The 16,421-nt window shown below is 39.7% G+C and overlaps 2 protein-coding genes across 2 annotated transcripts; one reads left to right on the top strand and one right to left on the bottom strand.

Annotated features, from left to right (window-relative positions):
- Positions 1-2,409: 2,409 nt before the first annotated feature.
- On the bottom strand, positions 2,410-3,536 carry LOC149449749 (serine/threonine-protein kinase SBK1-like). Its single transcript, XM_089692826.1, has 3 exons — positions 3,374-3,536; positions 3,049-3,251; positions 2,410-2,961 (listed from the first exon to the last, which is right to left on the bottom strand). Exons 1-3 carry the CDS (start codon positions 3,534-3,536, stop codon positions 2,410-2,412), a joined length of 918 nt encoding a protein of 305 aa, XP_089548952.1.
- A 392-nt stretch (positions 3,537-3,928) lies between these two features.
- On the top strand, positions 3,929-16,180 carry LOC149449748 (serine/threonine-protein kinase SBK1-like). Its single transcript, XM_089692825.1, has 5 exons — positions 3,929-3,996; positions 10,342-10,458; positions 14,561-14,736; positions 15,007-15,209; positions 15,599-16,180. Exons 1-5 carry the CDS (start codon positions 3,929-3,931, stop codon positions 16,178-16,180), a joined length of 1,146 nt encoding a protein of 381 aa, XP_089548951.1.
- Positions 16,181-16,421: the final 241 nt, after the last annotated feature.

Below are 16,421 nucleotides of genomic sequence, written 5' to 3'. Positions count from 1 at the left end.
TTGCTCTGGATGTACTAAGTTCATAATCACAAAAGAAAAAAAAAAAAATCACAGATCACAGTTCTCAGTAGTCCAATAATAAATAAGTCTGAAATGCGATCTGATCATGTTGTACTTGTTTCTTGAACATCCTTCCATAAAGATTTTAATTTGGTAACGCTGACTTAGTAAAGTCCTTTGGATCAGCTTTCCTGGCTTCCTGAAATTATACTTTATTAGCGTAAGCACAAATTATTATTATACAGGATTTATGGCTCCAACAGTTTGCTCAGCGCTTTACAATATAACGGGAGACAACACAGCAACAATACAGTTCAATACAAGAGGGATAGGAGGCCCGGGTATCCAAAGATACTCATTCAAAGTTCTTCTTTTTGAACCTTTAAATGTTCACATTGCTCAACCATCCAACAGCAGCAAATGTTAGCCTTGTCTTTCCATCACATTTACTGAATTTTATCGATAAGCCTTAATTTCACATCCTCCTGTGTCTGGTGCCATGGGCTTCCTTCATTACTTTTATCATTTCAGTCCTTTCTTCAACTTTACCAATCTTGTCCATCAACTTCTCCATAAAGCTCAAAAGTTTTGGTAGCTATTCAACAGTACACCACCACCAAATAAAAAAAACATATCCCACAATGTTCTAAGACTGGAATATTCCATACACAGGATTGAGGCACAAAATTTAAAATAACAATGGTGTCTACTTTTAATAGCCAACACCTGATAGTCAATAGACAGAGGGGACATGATGAACAATGGTGATGGGATCCTGTACATATAGTAAGCATGGAATGATCAATAGTACAGGTGGAAGACAGGAAGACAAAAATTCAATAAAAATAATAAAACACAAAAAGTGTAGCTTAATACATGGAATTACGTGGGCCATTGTAAGGAAATGGGGAGTGTGATTAAACAAAGAATACAGACATTAATAATAATTTAATTGATATTGACCCACGCCCACTTCTCACTGTTCTTTCAGGATTAGGACAGCAAGGAAACAAACACTGTAGGTGAAAAAGATTCTATTGTACAAAGAATAAACATGAACAGCTTTGCTGCAGACAAGAAAATATGACTTTGATTAAATAAAAATATAACCAAGTGGCATATAAATCATAGGCAAGGATTAGCTGCAATATGATCCAATACCTTCAAGCAATACAACCTCTGCATCATGGAAAACAAATCCAAAAAAAAGACAAAAGTCCGGTAAATATATTTAGCTAGCCAACAAGATATCTAGCTAGCAAGTATATCACATATTACCACTCTCCATAGTCAGCCTCCACTCAAGGTCTCCAGGCAACTGTCCAGTCAAGCTACCCCCATCAAGTCTCCAGTAGAGCTTCTTAATAAAGCTCCCCCCCTTTAATATCCTGTCTGGCTATTCTTATACTCGTTCCCTCCATTCACCATCATCAAGGAATTTCTAAGTGGTACAATCATATCTTATCCGAAGAAAGCGATTGGATGGAACTCAAGTCCTACTTTAATGTGATGGCTGTCCAATGTTAACACCTCTGCCTACTAGTTGGTGACAAGATGTCTACAGGATGTATGCATTCATTAAATCTGCCATCACCCTAGACTTTTAGATACACAGACCCCATATTATCATACTAAAGCCCTTTAACAAAATAGAGACACAGGGGTTTATTTACTAAAGCTGGAGAGTCCAAAATCAGACTCCCTTCTGCATAGAAACCAATCAGCTTCTAACCTCAGCTTGTTCAATGAAGCTTTGGCAATGAAACCTGGAAGCTGATTGGTTTCTATGCAGAAGGGAGTCTGATTTTGGACTCTCCAGCTTTAGTAAATAAACCCCACAATGTCTGACCACCACCTTTCAGCAGGCCTTAAAGACAAAAATGGCCATCTTATTTACAATGTCTAGCATTTGGCTTTGACATACCAATAAAGTCATGGACGGTTAGTTATTTTGAGAATCAGGATGACATTTTGTCCCATATGGTTTACAAACTTACTTTAAACCAGCTACTTTCATAGTCATATCACTATGTAGTCACAAATATCGTATTATTCTCATATAACATATCATATATAAACATATTACATATTGGTGATGGGCATTTCTTACATCATTTTACCTAAGAAATCCACAATGACCCAGATAGCAGTGTGCCCATTTGATGGACATTTCATCATCCATCGGAATTACTGGATATAAGGTATTATCCTGCCTTTGACTTGGTAACCGCCTGAACTGAGATCCAGAAATGGGAAGATATGGAGGTGAGAACCAACACTTCTGTCAAGGTGGTTGATTAAACAAGTTGTGTAATGGCTGAAAGAGTCCTTAGATCTGGTGAGTGAACTGGAAGTGTCTGAAGGAGTCATTAGATCCTGTAGATTAGCTGGAAGGGATGCCACTTAGGTTCAATCTGTTGAATAGGTTGAATCTGATTTCCAGCTCTCCTCCATATAACACAAGACTTCAGTCGGTTTGCTCCTCTGATTGTAGTCCACAGCTAAGAGACATCTGAACATTCTCTGCAGACATGTGGGCAGTTTGTTCCATGATGCTGGGGGGTCATCACAATGATTGTTTTGCCAGGCAACAAATCTACTGAATCTTTTATCTTTATCTGTGGCCACCTTCCATGGAAATTTTCCTGTAATCAGGCAGTAGAGGAGCACTCCAAAACTCCATACATCCAGAGTGGAGTCTATAGCCAGTTCTTCTTGTCCAGTGAGCTCACACATCTCAGGGGCCCTGTAGGAGGTGCTGCCAGACTTAGATCTAATCACTGTTCCTTTCGTACGAGTAAGGCCAAAGTCAGTGATTTTTACACAACGACACTCCTGGTCAAATACCAAAATGTTTTTACATTTTATGTCTATGTGCACCAGTCCTTTCTCGGCAATAAATTCCAGAGCACTGGAAATCTGCATGGCACATCTCTTAACACCGACTTCTGGAAGTCCAACCTGGAATATAGAAAAAAAAGTTATTACCCTGAAATAGAATGATCCAGAAAATTGCTAAAATTCGGAATCAGCTGGAATCAGACTTACATTGCGTACAATTATAGAGGACAGGTCACCAATTGGTGCCGCCTCTAGGCCAAATACGAAGTGGTCTTGGGTCTTGAAGGCCATGCCAAAACTTCTGATGATGTTGGGATGAGAAGAAAGGTAGGAGGACACACTGAACTCTATCAGAAATTGCCTTTTACTTGTTCTTTTCTTTTCCATGATCTTCAAAGCCATCTTCTGATCTGTAAATAGGACATGATTAGATTGATATTAAGCACAGCATTTGTATGCATTTATATTTAAATCATGTTATGGGTATGGAGAGATGTATAAAATTAAAACATCCTGTATAACTGGCACTTACTTGTTTCTTTGTCCTCCACCAGCAGCACTGAACCATGTCCTCCACTTCCAAGTTCCTTTATGAGGTGGAATCTCTCCTGTAAGTCTATCTCCTGTAGACCTTGTGATGATGAGGAGACAAGTCCTTTCAGAAGGATCTTCACCTCGTGGGCAGCAGAAGCCATTTTGATCTGGAGAAGACAGAACAGTTTTTAGCCCTTATAAAAAATAACACCTAAAACCCCCCAAATAACATGTAAAATATCCTTCTCATAATACAACCAAACGCACAACATAATAAAACATATACTAAAATATTGACTTAAAGTCTTCATTTGTACCAACTATATGTACAGGCTGGTAGGGAATAACATGGAAAATGTGGTTGATAGAAAAAGCTCAAATTCAATTCTGATTTTCATAAACTCATACAACTGAGGGCCGATATAAAACTACAACATTACTATATACAGCTTAGTTATATTTGTGTATTGATTGACAAGTGTCATTCTATAATAGTGAGGAAGTAACAAAACATTCCTTATAATAGTACGAATATAATGACTTACCTTAAGAAATGTTGAGATCACTCTTCAATGTATCCTGCAAAGTGTTCCTCTGTTATCAGGCTCCACTGATTTCCAGGTGAGATCTTCAGCTATTCTACAATGTCACCCTAGATCTGGTGTTGGAGAGGAATGAAAGAGGGAAGAGAAGGTCACCTTTAAATGGGAGTTTAAATGGGGGGGGGTAAAGTTGAAGCATTCTGATTGGCTGCCTGGGAATTTACATACGTTGTACAAGTAAGCCAACATTGTTTTTGCCAATTTGCATTTGAACTGATCACTTGTAGACTGTAATCAGAATGTGAGAATGAATACAAAGAAACAAGGAAGACTTGAGGTTCAGGAGTATCAGCGTTTGCTGGGCTATAGATGATCACTTTATATACAGTATTCCATTCTACTGGAATATGAAATGACATTTTTCATTTTGCTGTGGAGCTCCTGGTGAGAAGGTTCGGTGTGTGAAGGTGTACTCAGGTTCTGTGACTTTCCGGCCACAGCAAAATCCTAGAAGGTGGAAAAGACATAAGCAGGAATCTTCTGGTATCGGATTTTTAGATATATTGTTAGTTTAGGATAAGTTCAAAGTGAATGGTAACATTTATCAGAGCAAAGGATCTTAGTAAGTTTAACCGATTCCCAACCGCCCTATAGTAGAAATAGTGCTACAGGGCGGCACGTGCGTAAAATCATGTGTATGTGTGTGTATATATATATATATATACCGTATTTTTTGCTTCTTAAGACGCACCTGACCATAAGACGCACCTAGGTTTTAAAGGCGAAAAACAGGGAAAAAAACAATTCTGAACCAATGGACTGCAGACATAGTACAGGAGATGACCAGAGACTGAGGACACAGTACAGGGGATGACCAGAGACTGCGGACATAGTACAGGATATGGCCAGAGACTGCGGACACAGTACAGGGGATGACCAGAGACTGCGGACACAGTACAGGAGATGACCAGAGACTGCGGACACAGTACAGGAGATGACCAGAGACTGCGGACACAGTACAGGATATGGCCAGAGACTGCGGACACAGTACAGGAGATGATCAGAGACTGCGGACACAGTACAGGAGATGATCAGAGACTGCGGACACAGTACAGGAGATGATCAGAGACTGCGGACACAGTACAGGAGATGACCAGAGACTGCGGACACAGTACAGGAGATGACCAGAGACTGAGGACAGTACAGGAGATGACCAGAGACTGCGGACACAGTACAGGAGATGACCAGAGACTGCAGACACAGTGCAGGAGATGACCAAAGACTGCAGACACAGTACAGGAGATGACCAGAGATTGCGGACACAGTACAGGAGATGACCAGAGACTGCAGACACAGTACAGGAGATGACCAGAGACTGCAGACACAGTACAGGGATGACCAGAGACTGTGGACACAGTACAGGAGATGACCAGAGACTGCAGACACAGTACAGGAGATGACCAGAGATTGCAGACACAGTACAGGAGATGACCAGAGATTGCAGACACAGTACAGGAGATGACCAGAGATTGCGGACACAGTACAGGGGATGACCAGAGACTGAGGACATAGTACAGATGACCAGAGACTGAGGACATAGTACAGATGACCAGAGACTGCGGACAGCACAGGGATGACCAGAGATTGCAGACACAGTACAGGAGATGACCAGAGATTGCGGACACAGTACAGGAGATGACCAGAGACTGCAGACACGGTACAGGAGATGACCAGAGATTGCAGACACAGTACAGGAGATGACCAGAGATTGCAGACACAGTACAGGAGATGACCAGAGACTGCGGACACAGTACAGGGGATGACCAGAGACTGCGGACACAGTACAGGGGATGACCAGAGACTGCGGACACAGTACAGGAGATGACCAGAGACTGCGGACACAGTACAGGAGATGACCAGAGACTGCGGACACAGTACAGGAGATGACCAGAGACTGCGGACACAGTACAGGGGATGACCAGAGACTGCGGACACAGTACAGGAGATGACCAGAGACTGCGGACACAGTACAGGGGATGACCAGAGACTGCGGACACAGTACAGGAGATGACCAGAGACTGCGGACACAGTACAGGAGATGACCAGAGACTGCGGACACAGTACAGGAGATGACCAGAGACTGCGGACACAGTACAGGAGATGACCAGAGACTGCGGACACAGTACAGGGGATGACCAGAGACTGCGGACATAGTACAGGAGATGACCAGAGACTGCGGACATAGTACAGGGAAAATACCAGGGACACAGTAAAGATGACCAGAGACTGCAGACAGTGCAGGGGATGACCAGAGACTGCAGACAGTAAAGAAAATGACCAGAGACTGCTGACCTTTGGGGAGGGAGGGGGAGCGGATACCTGAATTCCGCGGAGTTGTCCTTCTCTCTTCTTCCCGCGCCGGCTTCTCTGACAGCCAGGTACCCACTGTGCATGTGCGAGAAGTGCTGCGCTGTGTGAATGGCCTGGCGCCTTATGGGACCTGTCATGTGTCCCAGAAGACACCGGACCATTCACAAAGCGAAGCGCATGCGCAGTGGGCACCCGGCTGTCACAGAAGCCAGCGCGGGAAGACTGTGCAGCGCTGGAGCGAGGAACAGGTAAGGCCCTGCAGGAGAGAACAGCTGAGCGGCTGGCCCGGTATTCTGACATGGTGGCGGCAGAAATACCGGACCGGCCGCTTTATATTCGCTCCATAAGACGCACTGACATTTTCCCCCCTTTTTTGGGGGGAAAAAAGTGCGTCTTATGGAGTGAAAAATACGGTATATGTATGTATGTATGTATGTATGTATGTGATTTTTCATTTCCGGGTAGGGGATGCAAATCCGTGTGACCGCACCCTACCCATGCCGTCATTCGCAGCCGTCCATCACCTGCTCCCAGCCGGTGATTTGTTGCTGGCATCCGGTGATTGCTGAGGAGGAGAACTGTTTGTAAACAAAACCATTCTCCTCCCTGTCAGCTCGTGCACACTGCACAGCACAGCCATCCAAATCACTGTGCTTACAGACACAGCCCTATAATAAAACACACCCAGCACACAGTTAACCCTTTGATCACCCCACATGTTAACCCCTTCCTGCCCAGTGCCATTAGTACAGTCAGTGTTTTTTTTTAGCACTGATTACTGTATTGGTGTCACTGGGGATGTTAGTGACACCAAATCAGTTTCCCCTCCAGTGTCAGAATGCCCGCTGCAGTCCCGCAGTCCCGCTATAAGTCTCTGATTGCCACCATTACTAGTAAAAATTAAAAAAAAAAAAAATCCCAGTGTATATACCGCCATTTGTAAATGCTATAACTTTCATGTAAACCAATATTGTATTACACATATTGGGATTTTTCTTTTAGCAAAGAAATGGAGCAGAATATATTTTGCCCTAAAGTTGACGAAATTTGATTTTATAAACTTTTTTACTGTACATGTTTAATAGCAAAAAAAAGTTCAAAATATTGTTTTTTTTCCTCAAAATTTTAGTGCACAAAAAAAAAGCACAGGAAATCAAATACCACCGAAAGAAAGCTCAATTCATGGGAAAAAAAGGACATAAATTGTATTTGGGTGCAACGTTGCATGACCGCGCCATTGTCAGTTAAAGTAATCAGATTAAAGGGGTAACTGTGTTCTGAGAGTGTTTTACTATGGGGCTGTGTGTGTATCACTGTAATCACACGAGCTGACAGGGAGGAGAACTGTTAGAAAACAAAACAGTTCTCCTCCCCCGCGGAGATCCTCGTTAATCATCGGGTGCCGGCGAGCTATCACCGGCCAGGACCTGGTGATCGACAGCCATGGCCCCTACTTGGAAATGCAAAATCATGTGTGTGTATGTATATATGTATATATATATATATGTGATTATGTGCACCCGTGCCGGCCTGTAGCAGTAATTCTTCTATAGGGCGGTCAGGAAACGGTTAAACTGGGTGTTTAATTTCTTCCCTCTGTAAAATACGTAACATGAGACCCATCCAATGATTTTTATTATGTGGCCCTGCTCAGAATTTGCAATAAACAGCTCTTGCTGGGGCCCACATTTACGGCAAATTGCAGTCCATGCCCTTATTTCCTTTACTCATTTTGGCTTCATCCATAGGAATGATTCGGGTCGTGCTCATAAGTTTACATACCCCTGACAGAATTTGTTAGATACAGACCATTTATAAGGAATGCATTCATGATCAGGCCAAAAACACCACCAATGTAGTTCCCAGAAACCACTTCCCATCCTTGAAGACACCACAGGAACAAAACACAATCCCTGTGTCTATGGAACAAGTTCCTTCTGTTCGGCCCCCAACCACCATACACTAACTCGGGGACAAGGTCAGCCAACCACAGACACATACTGATCCATAGATACCCGGTCACTACAAGCTGACCAAACCAAATGAGGACACCTAGGGGTTTATTTACTAAAGCTGGAGAGTCCAAAATCAGACTCCCTTCTGCATAGAAACCAATCAGCTTCTAACCTCAGCTTGTTCAATGAAGCTTTGGCAATGAAACCTGGAAGCTGATTGGTTTCTATGCAGAAATTTACCATAACAACAAGATCTACCCTGAATGGTTTCAGCCTACACCCAACAGACAATACACAGAGGAGGAACTGAAGTCAATGGTGATGGGATTTGGTAATTACAGTAAACAATAGTAGAGGTGAACACCCAGACACTCAGCAGAAACAATTGACAATGACAATGGCTACCATTTCCCCCAACAACGTTTTGTATTGTATACCAAAAGAACCTAAAAATACTCCATACTCTGGTCCACTGACCACACACAGCTTTATACACTAGAAAGTTTTTACAATGCACAGAAAAAAAAATAAAACTATAATTTATCTGCAACATCTGTATTCACTTTATTCATTTTCTACAAAGTTCCACTTTTCCAAAAATGAGGAACCTAAAATGTGTGCATTACCAAACATCCTCCCTGCTACATTTAGCTTTAATTGCATACAAATACAATGCATTTCAATAAAACAAATCACAATAAACTAAAACAAGTTTTTAAAAAATAAAAATTCTGTCAATTCATGTTTTTTTTTTACCTTAATAATAAAATAAACATAAAAAAAAAATAATATCAAACAAGCAAAATAATATTTCCTCTTCCGTATACTATTATCCCTATTAAATTGACCGGCTTCAGTTGGTTCTTCCAATATCCTTTTCCTGAATATGGCAATCCTGCAATCTAGTAATATAGAAGGTAATTATCAAGCATGTTCTACTATCCAACCTAATGCAGAGTAGCTGCTTATTTCCTGCATTTCCTCCACATTTGGTCTATGATTCCCTATGCCTTGCTCAATAAAGTACTGGAAGTATGGGGCACACTGGTGAGGCCACCTCCTTACCTTTACTATGGCACCCCAAAAACACTTCATTACCCTTAGGAGAGAAGAAAATCTGGATTTTACCAACATCAGGGGGTTTATTAACCTTTTCAGTTAAAATAATTTGGCCCCCAATGTGATCTGGACTTGTCACAATGGAGTACTCTCTATTTTCGGTTATGTGACCTCAAAGTGAACATTTAAAGTAAAGTAGATTGTGGAGACAAAATACAACAAATACAAAGCAAACATGACAATAAAGACATACATTTCACCATCTCAGGGAAAGTTCCTTCATCTCCCCAATGAACATATATGTGATGAGCGCAGTGCTGAGTCTGAGCAGTTCCACATTACTAAAAATGACTAGTGATGAAGCCCCATAGCAGAAAAATGTATTTTTGCCTCAAAACTTTATATGTAAATCCTCTGCTTGTAAAAGATTAGTATATATCGTAAGAATCTGCAGAAGATTTTTGAAGCTTTTAGTGATGGAACATCTTTGTTAAAACCTTTAAAGAATAACTTTCCTTTCAGGGTCCAATCACAGCTCAGCATTCCAGCCTTTGTCAGTTCATATATATTGCCCACTTTATAGTCTCAGGTGGGTGGAGTTCTATGTTGGTTTTAGATTGTATATTTATGATATATATATGGATGCATGTTTATATTTCATTTATTTAGACTATTTTATACAAACATTTTCCATGGTTAAATTGGGTGAATGTGATATTTTGCATTTTTGTAAATTTATATTGAGCAATTTAATAAATCTTAGCATCTAGAAACTGTTTCCTTGGTTAATTAAATCATTTAAAATTAGTTTCAGAGTAATTTCCCGCCCTCATCACACTGGCACAGCATAAACAATCCCCATTCATATGGACCTACCTGCTCCACCCTTCAGGAGCCCATTCCAAAGTCACCAATCATATGTTAATGAGCAGCTCCTCTGTGTTGGCCAATCAGAATCTCATTTAACAAATTCCTTTATCTCCTCCCATATATACCAGACCTCCAGTTCTTACTTTCAGTGACTCTCATTTTGCTTGTAGCAAAAGTGATTCATTTCCTCCATTGACTGTTTCCCGCCAGAATTGCTCTTCAGAAGACCACATAGATTTCCTCCGTGAAGACCGACTTGGAGACCATCTATACCTTCATTTTCCAAAGTAAGTCATAGAGAACTTCATAGTTTTATAATCCTCAGTTTTATCCTTTTCTAAGGTTTTTCTACTATTAGAAGATGTACTTAGCAGAAAGTTAGATAGTAAAACTGTTTAATGTTCTCTATTTTTCACACTTACCTGTTATTTATTGTCACACAAATAGGCCTTTTATTTTAGTGATTTATATATTGATTAAATCTCCACATTATCTTGCAGTCATTTATTTTTAAAATATATTCAGCCTTAAGCTTTACATTCAGATGTTCATTCTTCTTGTACCCTTGAAATAAAATGAAACAATTCCATCCTCGGTTGTGTGATAGATGGTAGATTAGCAGTTGCATGTTAAATACAATTCAAAATCAAAAGTTTCACATTTTGCATTCCTGTCATTTTGCCATTCCAGTCTGTCTTTTTCATATATGGAAGTGTTTTCCTAATTCTCTTTCATCATATTTTACAATGACAACCTAACAATACAGATTTCTTAGCAGAAAGTTAAATAGAAAAAAAACTGTTTTTAATTCTCCCAAAATTTAAATTATTTTTTCTTTCTCACTTGCCTGTTATTGACTTACAAAAGGGATTAAATCATTGTCTTTTGTTTAGAGATCCATAGATTGATGGAATATCCACATTAACTTGCAATATGTTGTTTTTACAATCTACCCAACCTCATGCATTACATTCAGATGTTCTTTCTTCATGTCCCCTTGAAATAAAATGAAACAATTCCATCCGAGGTTGTCTGGTAGGTTGTAGATTAGCAGTTGCATGCTAAACAATTCAGTACCAAAACATGATTTCATTTACTGCTAGCTGGAAATATTTTTTTTCATTCATTAAGCTCTGACATTGCTCTGTATTACTAGCAGAAAATTAGGAAAGTGAGGCTTCCCATCTGTTAGCTAGGTGTCTCATCACACAGTGGAAGCAAAAATGTGTTACATCACCTCAGCATTCACAGCCAAACATGGCGTCACTTTCACACCTGCAAATGGTGGAGTATTTCCATCTTTTGTCTAACCCCTGTATATTCCCTATAAATGAGAAAACTCAACTGATGATAAAAGAATACAAAATACAAGCCAATTACTCTCTGATTCTCTGACCACATATACACAGCTATATACCCTAGAACATTCTAGCCAAAAAATCTCATCAACCTGTCACATCACATGCCAGGAAAATTAAGAAATAAAATAAGTTGTGCTTGCACATAATTGGATGATGGAAGTCAGCAGAGCTCCTCCCTTATTTACTCTACAGATTCTATGATATCTAACAGAAAGCACTCCTACGCTGAATATTATCTAATGTATTTTATAGATTTTGAATGTGTTGTAGTATTTATTATACCCTTTTTCTTTTCTTTTCGTCTTTTTTATCTTTAAATTTGTATATATGTGATATTTAGCATTTTTGTAAATTTATGATGAACAATTTAATAAAAAGATATTATAAAGAAAAAAGAATATTAAGACATTTTATACATTATCTCTATAAATCTTAGCATCTAGAAACTGTTTCCTTGGTTAATTAAATCATTTAAAATTAGTTTCAGGGTAATTTCCCCGTCCTCATCACACTGGCACAGCATAAACAATCCCCATTCATATGGACCTACCTGCTCCACTTTGCTTTTCCAAATTTTCCAATAAGAACCTGTTTTAGCAGTAAGTTAAATAGACAAACGTTTTTATGTTCCCTCAATTAGATTTTTTACCTTTTATCTAAATTGCCTGTTATTGCCCTACAAGTACGAATCAATTATTTTCTTTTGTTTAGAGGTCTGTGTATTGATTGAATATTTTTTAGAATATAACCAACCTCATACATACATTGAGATTTTCTTTCTTCATGTATCCTAGAAGTAAAATTATACAGGTCTTCTTAGGTCATCCTAGATTGTCTGTTAGGTAATTATCAGTTTGGTTTGAAATCACAATCCAGCAAATAAATGTTTTTTTATAGTAATCGGGTTCCAAATTCCACTATTCCCATTTGTCATATTTAGTACATGTGGGGTTCTATTTTCTCTTCCACTATATTGTTACAATGACAAGCTTACATAACATTGACTAGAATGTTGGCAACTCTGACCAGCAACTCAATACAATGGCTGTACCTAGAGGCCAACTCCAGCCAATCCCATTTATTTGCTTGATTTATGAATGAGTTATAACTTCTGTCAGGTTTTTATTACCACCTGGGTCCTTATTGGGAAGATCCACTAGTGACCCAATACTGGGACACACATGGCAATAAACACCTGATGAAGATATCAGTCTGAGTCCTCTAACTATCTTGTCCTATGACATGTATAATGCAAAACCTGCCTTTTTATCTTTCTGTTTCTATCCATGGCTTGCTAGTCTGGCTAGAATATTCTGTGGTAGATTTTTTTTTTCCCCCAACCGGGGTGCTGAGTTCTTCAGCAGTGACTTGGGAAAATTGCCCCAAATTCCCCAATGACAGTAAATGAATCAGTCCTGCCTTTTTGTTACACAAACCACAAATTTGTATTGTGCAGCATTACAACCTCGGGTTCTGTGGGGTCCAGCCGCTGACATCCTAACAACGGATGATGTAATTGGTTGAAAAGGAGGACATCAGTCACCTGAATCCTTGTTTTCCCCTCTCCATCAGCACTGGGGTCACTTTAGCTGAGTGAGAGAGAATGTTGGGACATGTTGGTAGCAATGTGCAAAGGTGCAATAGCTATGAAAGAACAAACCACTTCTAATGTTGGGGGTCCTACTTATGTGGATGTTGCTGCGTTACGTAAAACTATTTGTTTCGTTCTTACATTTTAGCATGGGGTGCCTCCAGATTGTGTGGAATTGTAAAGGGCACGTTGACTAAGAAAAGGTTGAGAAACACTCATCTATGGTGTATGCATAGCAAGACCAGTATAGGTCCATGATGAGGGACCCCTTGTATTTCCCTGTTACTATATAATACTAGAATGCAGTTTTTCATTGTCCAGTTATACCTGACTCTGGAATATTTCCTATTGTGAATTGATGTTGGTCACCTTTGGAAATAGCCACCAAACCTTCTTTCTGTTTATGTACCTGTTATTAATCTTTAATAAAAATATCATGGGACAAAAAAAATTTACAAAACCTAATAAAAGTTTTCATTCTTCCCCCACTTGTGTTCTCCTAAAGGAGGTTTTGCTGACCACACACATGAAGTGAGGGAAGATCGGACGTCAGAAATGGCAAAAAAAAGTTAAAAGATGTTCTAACCCTTTTCGGTTTTTGTCCAAATTCTTTGGTTGGATTTGTGCTTGAAGTCTCAGGAAGTCACATATCTTTAGTAAATAATTTTACTATATTACAGCAAAGTAAAACCAGGGACTTCCTAGGATGGCACCTAAGGACAGAAAGTCAACACCCAGCTATAAAAGATATTTTCATAAATGTTAGTCATATCATGCAAAAGTTTAAAAGATTCACACATGATGTTCAATACAAAAACTTTTGTATGATGTGACTAATACATTTGGAATTTGTATCCCTATGTTTGGAATTGATATCCCTGGCTGCCATCCTAGGAAGTCCCCGCTTGTTACCTTGTTGTAGACATTTGTTGGTTTGGAATGATGGCACTCTCGGTCCTTTGCCCAGTGCCATTCTACATCACTCCTTTCTCTCTTTGGAATCTATAAAATAATTGGACTTCTTACATATAACTTGTATGTATCAGAGTAAGGGTTCGTGTCCATAGAATCAGTTTGATGTCCATTTGAGACCCTTCTAAAATAATTTATAATACTGTATACTGACAGGTGAATTTGATGGGCTTCAAGTGGGTTTTGCATTACCACAGACTTATATAGGAAAGCAATATCCACTTGCTGTGAATAAAAGCTCATCAACATAAGCCCAACATGTATTTAATAAGAATTGTAGGCATATATCAGCTTTAAAATGTAAAATAACTGTCTTTAGTTACAATACTACCCCTCCCCCCACCTCTAATGAAGGTGACAATTAATAACAGTAACTGGGTGATATCCAGAGAGATGATTAATGCCGCTTACTAATGATTAGTGCCAAATGAAACTCATTTGTATTTTTTGATGTTGTGATTCCAGAATGGCTTCTAGCATTGTAGAAGTAACCAAGAACACTGCAAGGAAACTTCTTGAGCTCATTGCCGAAACCTCAGAAAACCTGACGATGATGGAAGTCACAGACCACTTCCACCCCATCAAAGAGCTTGGGACAGGATCGTACGGAAAGGTTCTCTTGGCCAAACATCGGGGTTCAGGTAAATTTGTAGCCTAATTCATGTAAAGAGAATGATTTACAGAATCAGTTGTGCTTCTGAGTGCTTTTGAGCAGCATTTTTAAGTTTCTAAGTTTTCCAAGCCCCCCTTGCTTCCAGTTTTTGAGTGATGGTTATGGATCTTAATAAGTCAGAGCTTTTAGATTTACATAAACTTTTAACTAACTTTAGCAGGTTTTTAGCAAGTTTCATCATTTCTCTAATGTTGGGTTTATGATACTCATTGTCTTTTTATGTCTTTCTTTTTAACAGATGAGTTGGTGGCTATGAAACTGATGAATAAAGAGAAAACTCCAATGGACAACTTCCTAGTGGAATACGGAATGTCTCTTAGTCTCAGCGGCCATCCAAATATCATCGAAACCCATGAAATCGCTTTCCTAACCAGCAACGACTATGTCTTTGTCCAGAAGGTGGCACCAGCTGGAAACCTTCATTCAATAGTAAAGCTAAATGTAAGTTTGTATCAAAAATGTATTGATCTTTATAAAGTCACAATTTCTAGTTTTAGTTGCTTTTGAAGCATTTCTGAGTTTTAAAGGTTCCTTTCCCAGGGCAGTGAGTTGGTAGGATGTAAAGTTGGCATACGCTTGTTGTTTAAGGTATGTGTATCACTCAAGTTATGAAGCAAGGTTTAAAATGGAGTAAGATGGGTTAAGATGGATCTTGCACCATTAATGGCACCATTTTGTATGCTGACAGGTTTCCTTTAATCATACTCCTTGTGTATTCAGCTAATGTATGTTTGTTTCCCTGTACACGAGGTAAGGTGGGTTCAATATGTTGGGTAACATTGTGTTATATTTGTGTCTAGTGACTAATTTTCTCTCTTTTTTCCCTACAGGTTGGTTTAAATGAAGATCTTGTAAAGAGTTTTGTTCCACAGGTAGCGAGTGCCTTAGACTTTATGCACAGCAGAGGAATGGTCCATCGGGACATTAAACTGGACAACATTTTGCTCATGGACATTGAATGTAAGGAAGTCAAATTAGCAGATTTTGGACTGACGAGGCTCCGGGGCACTCAAGCACCATGTATGGCCTGGTCCATCCCATATACTGCTCCGGAATTGTGCAGCTTAAAAGAAGGGGATCAATTGCTGCTGCACCCGAGCATTGACGTGTGGGCGTTTGGAGTCTTGTTGTACACAGTTCTGACCGGCACATTTCCTTGGGAAGAAGCAGGGGGTCATGACCCCATGTATCGGGAGTTTGCTTGGTGGCAAACGAAGAAAGACCTAACCTTGGCACCAGGAAAGTGGCAACAATTCTCCATGGAAGCCAGGCAGATGTTCTGGGACTTGTTGGCCCTCAATGCCTCTGAGAGGTGTTCTGCTATGGACATTTTAAAATATGTCCACCTGCCATGGACAGCAAAAATGCCTCCAGAGAATCTAACCAGGAAAACGGTCATACATGTGATATAACAGAGTGCATGATGTCCATTGTGGAGCCTCATCAAGTGTTGCCTCATACAAGACTCATGTCCTAGGGGAAGGTAAGTCTAAATCTTAGGACTGCTGGCTTTTTCTGTATCTGGTCACATGTTTGCTTATCTACTGTAATTGCTGATTTCAGGAATACTAACTCATAGCATAGGAAAACCGTATATAATGAGCCACAGAAGCACAGATCTAATTGGACCACATGTCCACTTCTTTCCACCAC

This window comes from Staurois parvus, unplaced genomic scaffold (assembly GCF_062004578.1).
Source record: "Staurois parvus isolate SC_StPar_1 unplaced genomic scaffold, SC_StPar_1.0 ptg000605l, whole genome shotgun sequence".
Taxonomy (NCBI): domain Eukaryota; kingdom Metazoa; phylum Chordata; class Amphibia; order Anura; family Ranidae; genus Staurois; species Staurois parvus.
The sequence above is the reverse complement of the archived record's forward strand: the minus strand, read 5'-3'. Positions and strand labels throughout refer to the sequence as shown.

Bases quoted from the DNA above. Each gene is read 5' to 3' on its own strand.
- LOC149449749 (XM_089692826.1), bottom strand. From the start codon at position 3,536: ATGGCTTCTGCTGCCCACGAGGTGAAGATCCTTCTGAAAGGACTTGTC. The intron at 3,252-3,373 runs GTAAGTGCCAGT...TCCTATTTACAG, and splicing joins GGTGGAGGACAAAGAAACAA to ATCAGAAGATGGCTTTGAAG. The intron at 2,962-3,048 runs GTAAGTCTGATT...TCTATATTCCAG, and splicing joins CCTCTATAATTGTACGCAAT to GTTGGACTTCCAGAAGTCGG.
- LOC149449748 (XM_089692825.1), top strand. From the start codon at position 3,929: ATGTTGAGATCACTCTTCAATGTATCCTGCAAAGTGTTCCTCTGTTAT. The intron at 14,737-15,006 runs GTAAATTTGTAG...TCTTTTTAACAG, and splicing joins GGCCAAACATCGGGGTTCAG to ATGAGTTGGTGGCTATGAAA. The intron at 15,210-15,598 runs GTAAGTTTGTAT...TTTTCCCTACAG, and splicing joins ATTCAATAGTAAAGCTAAAT to GTTGGTTTAAATGAAGATCT.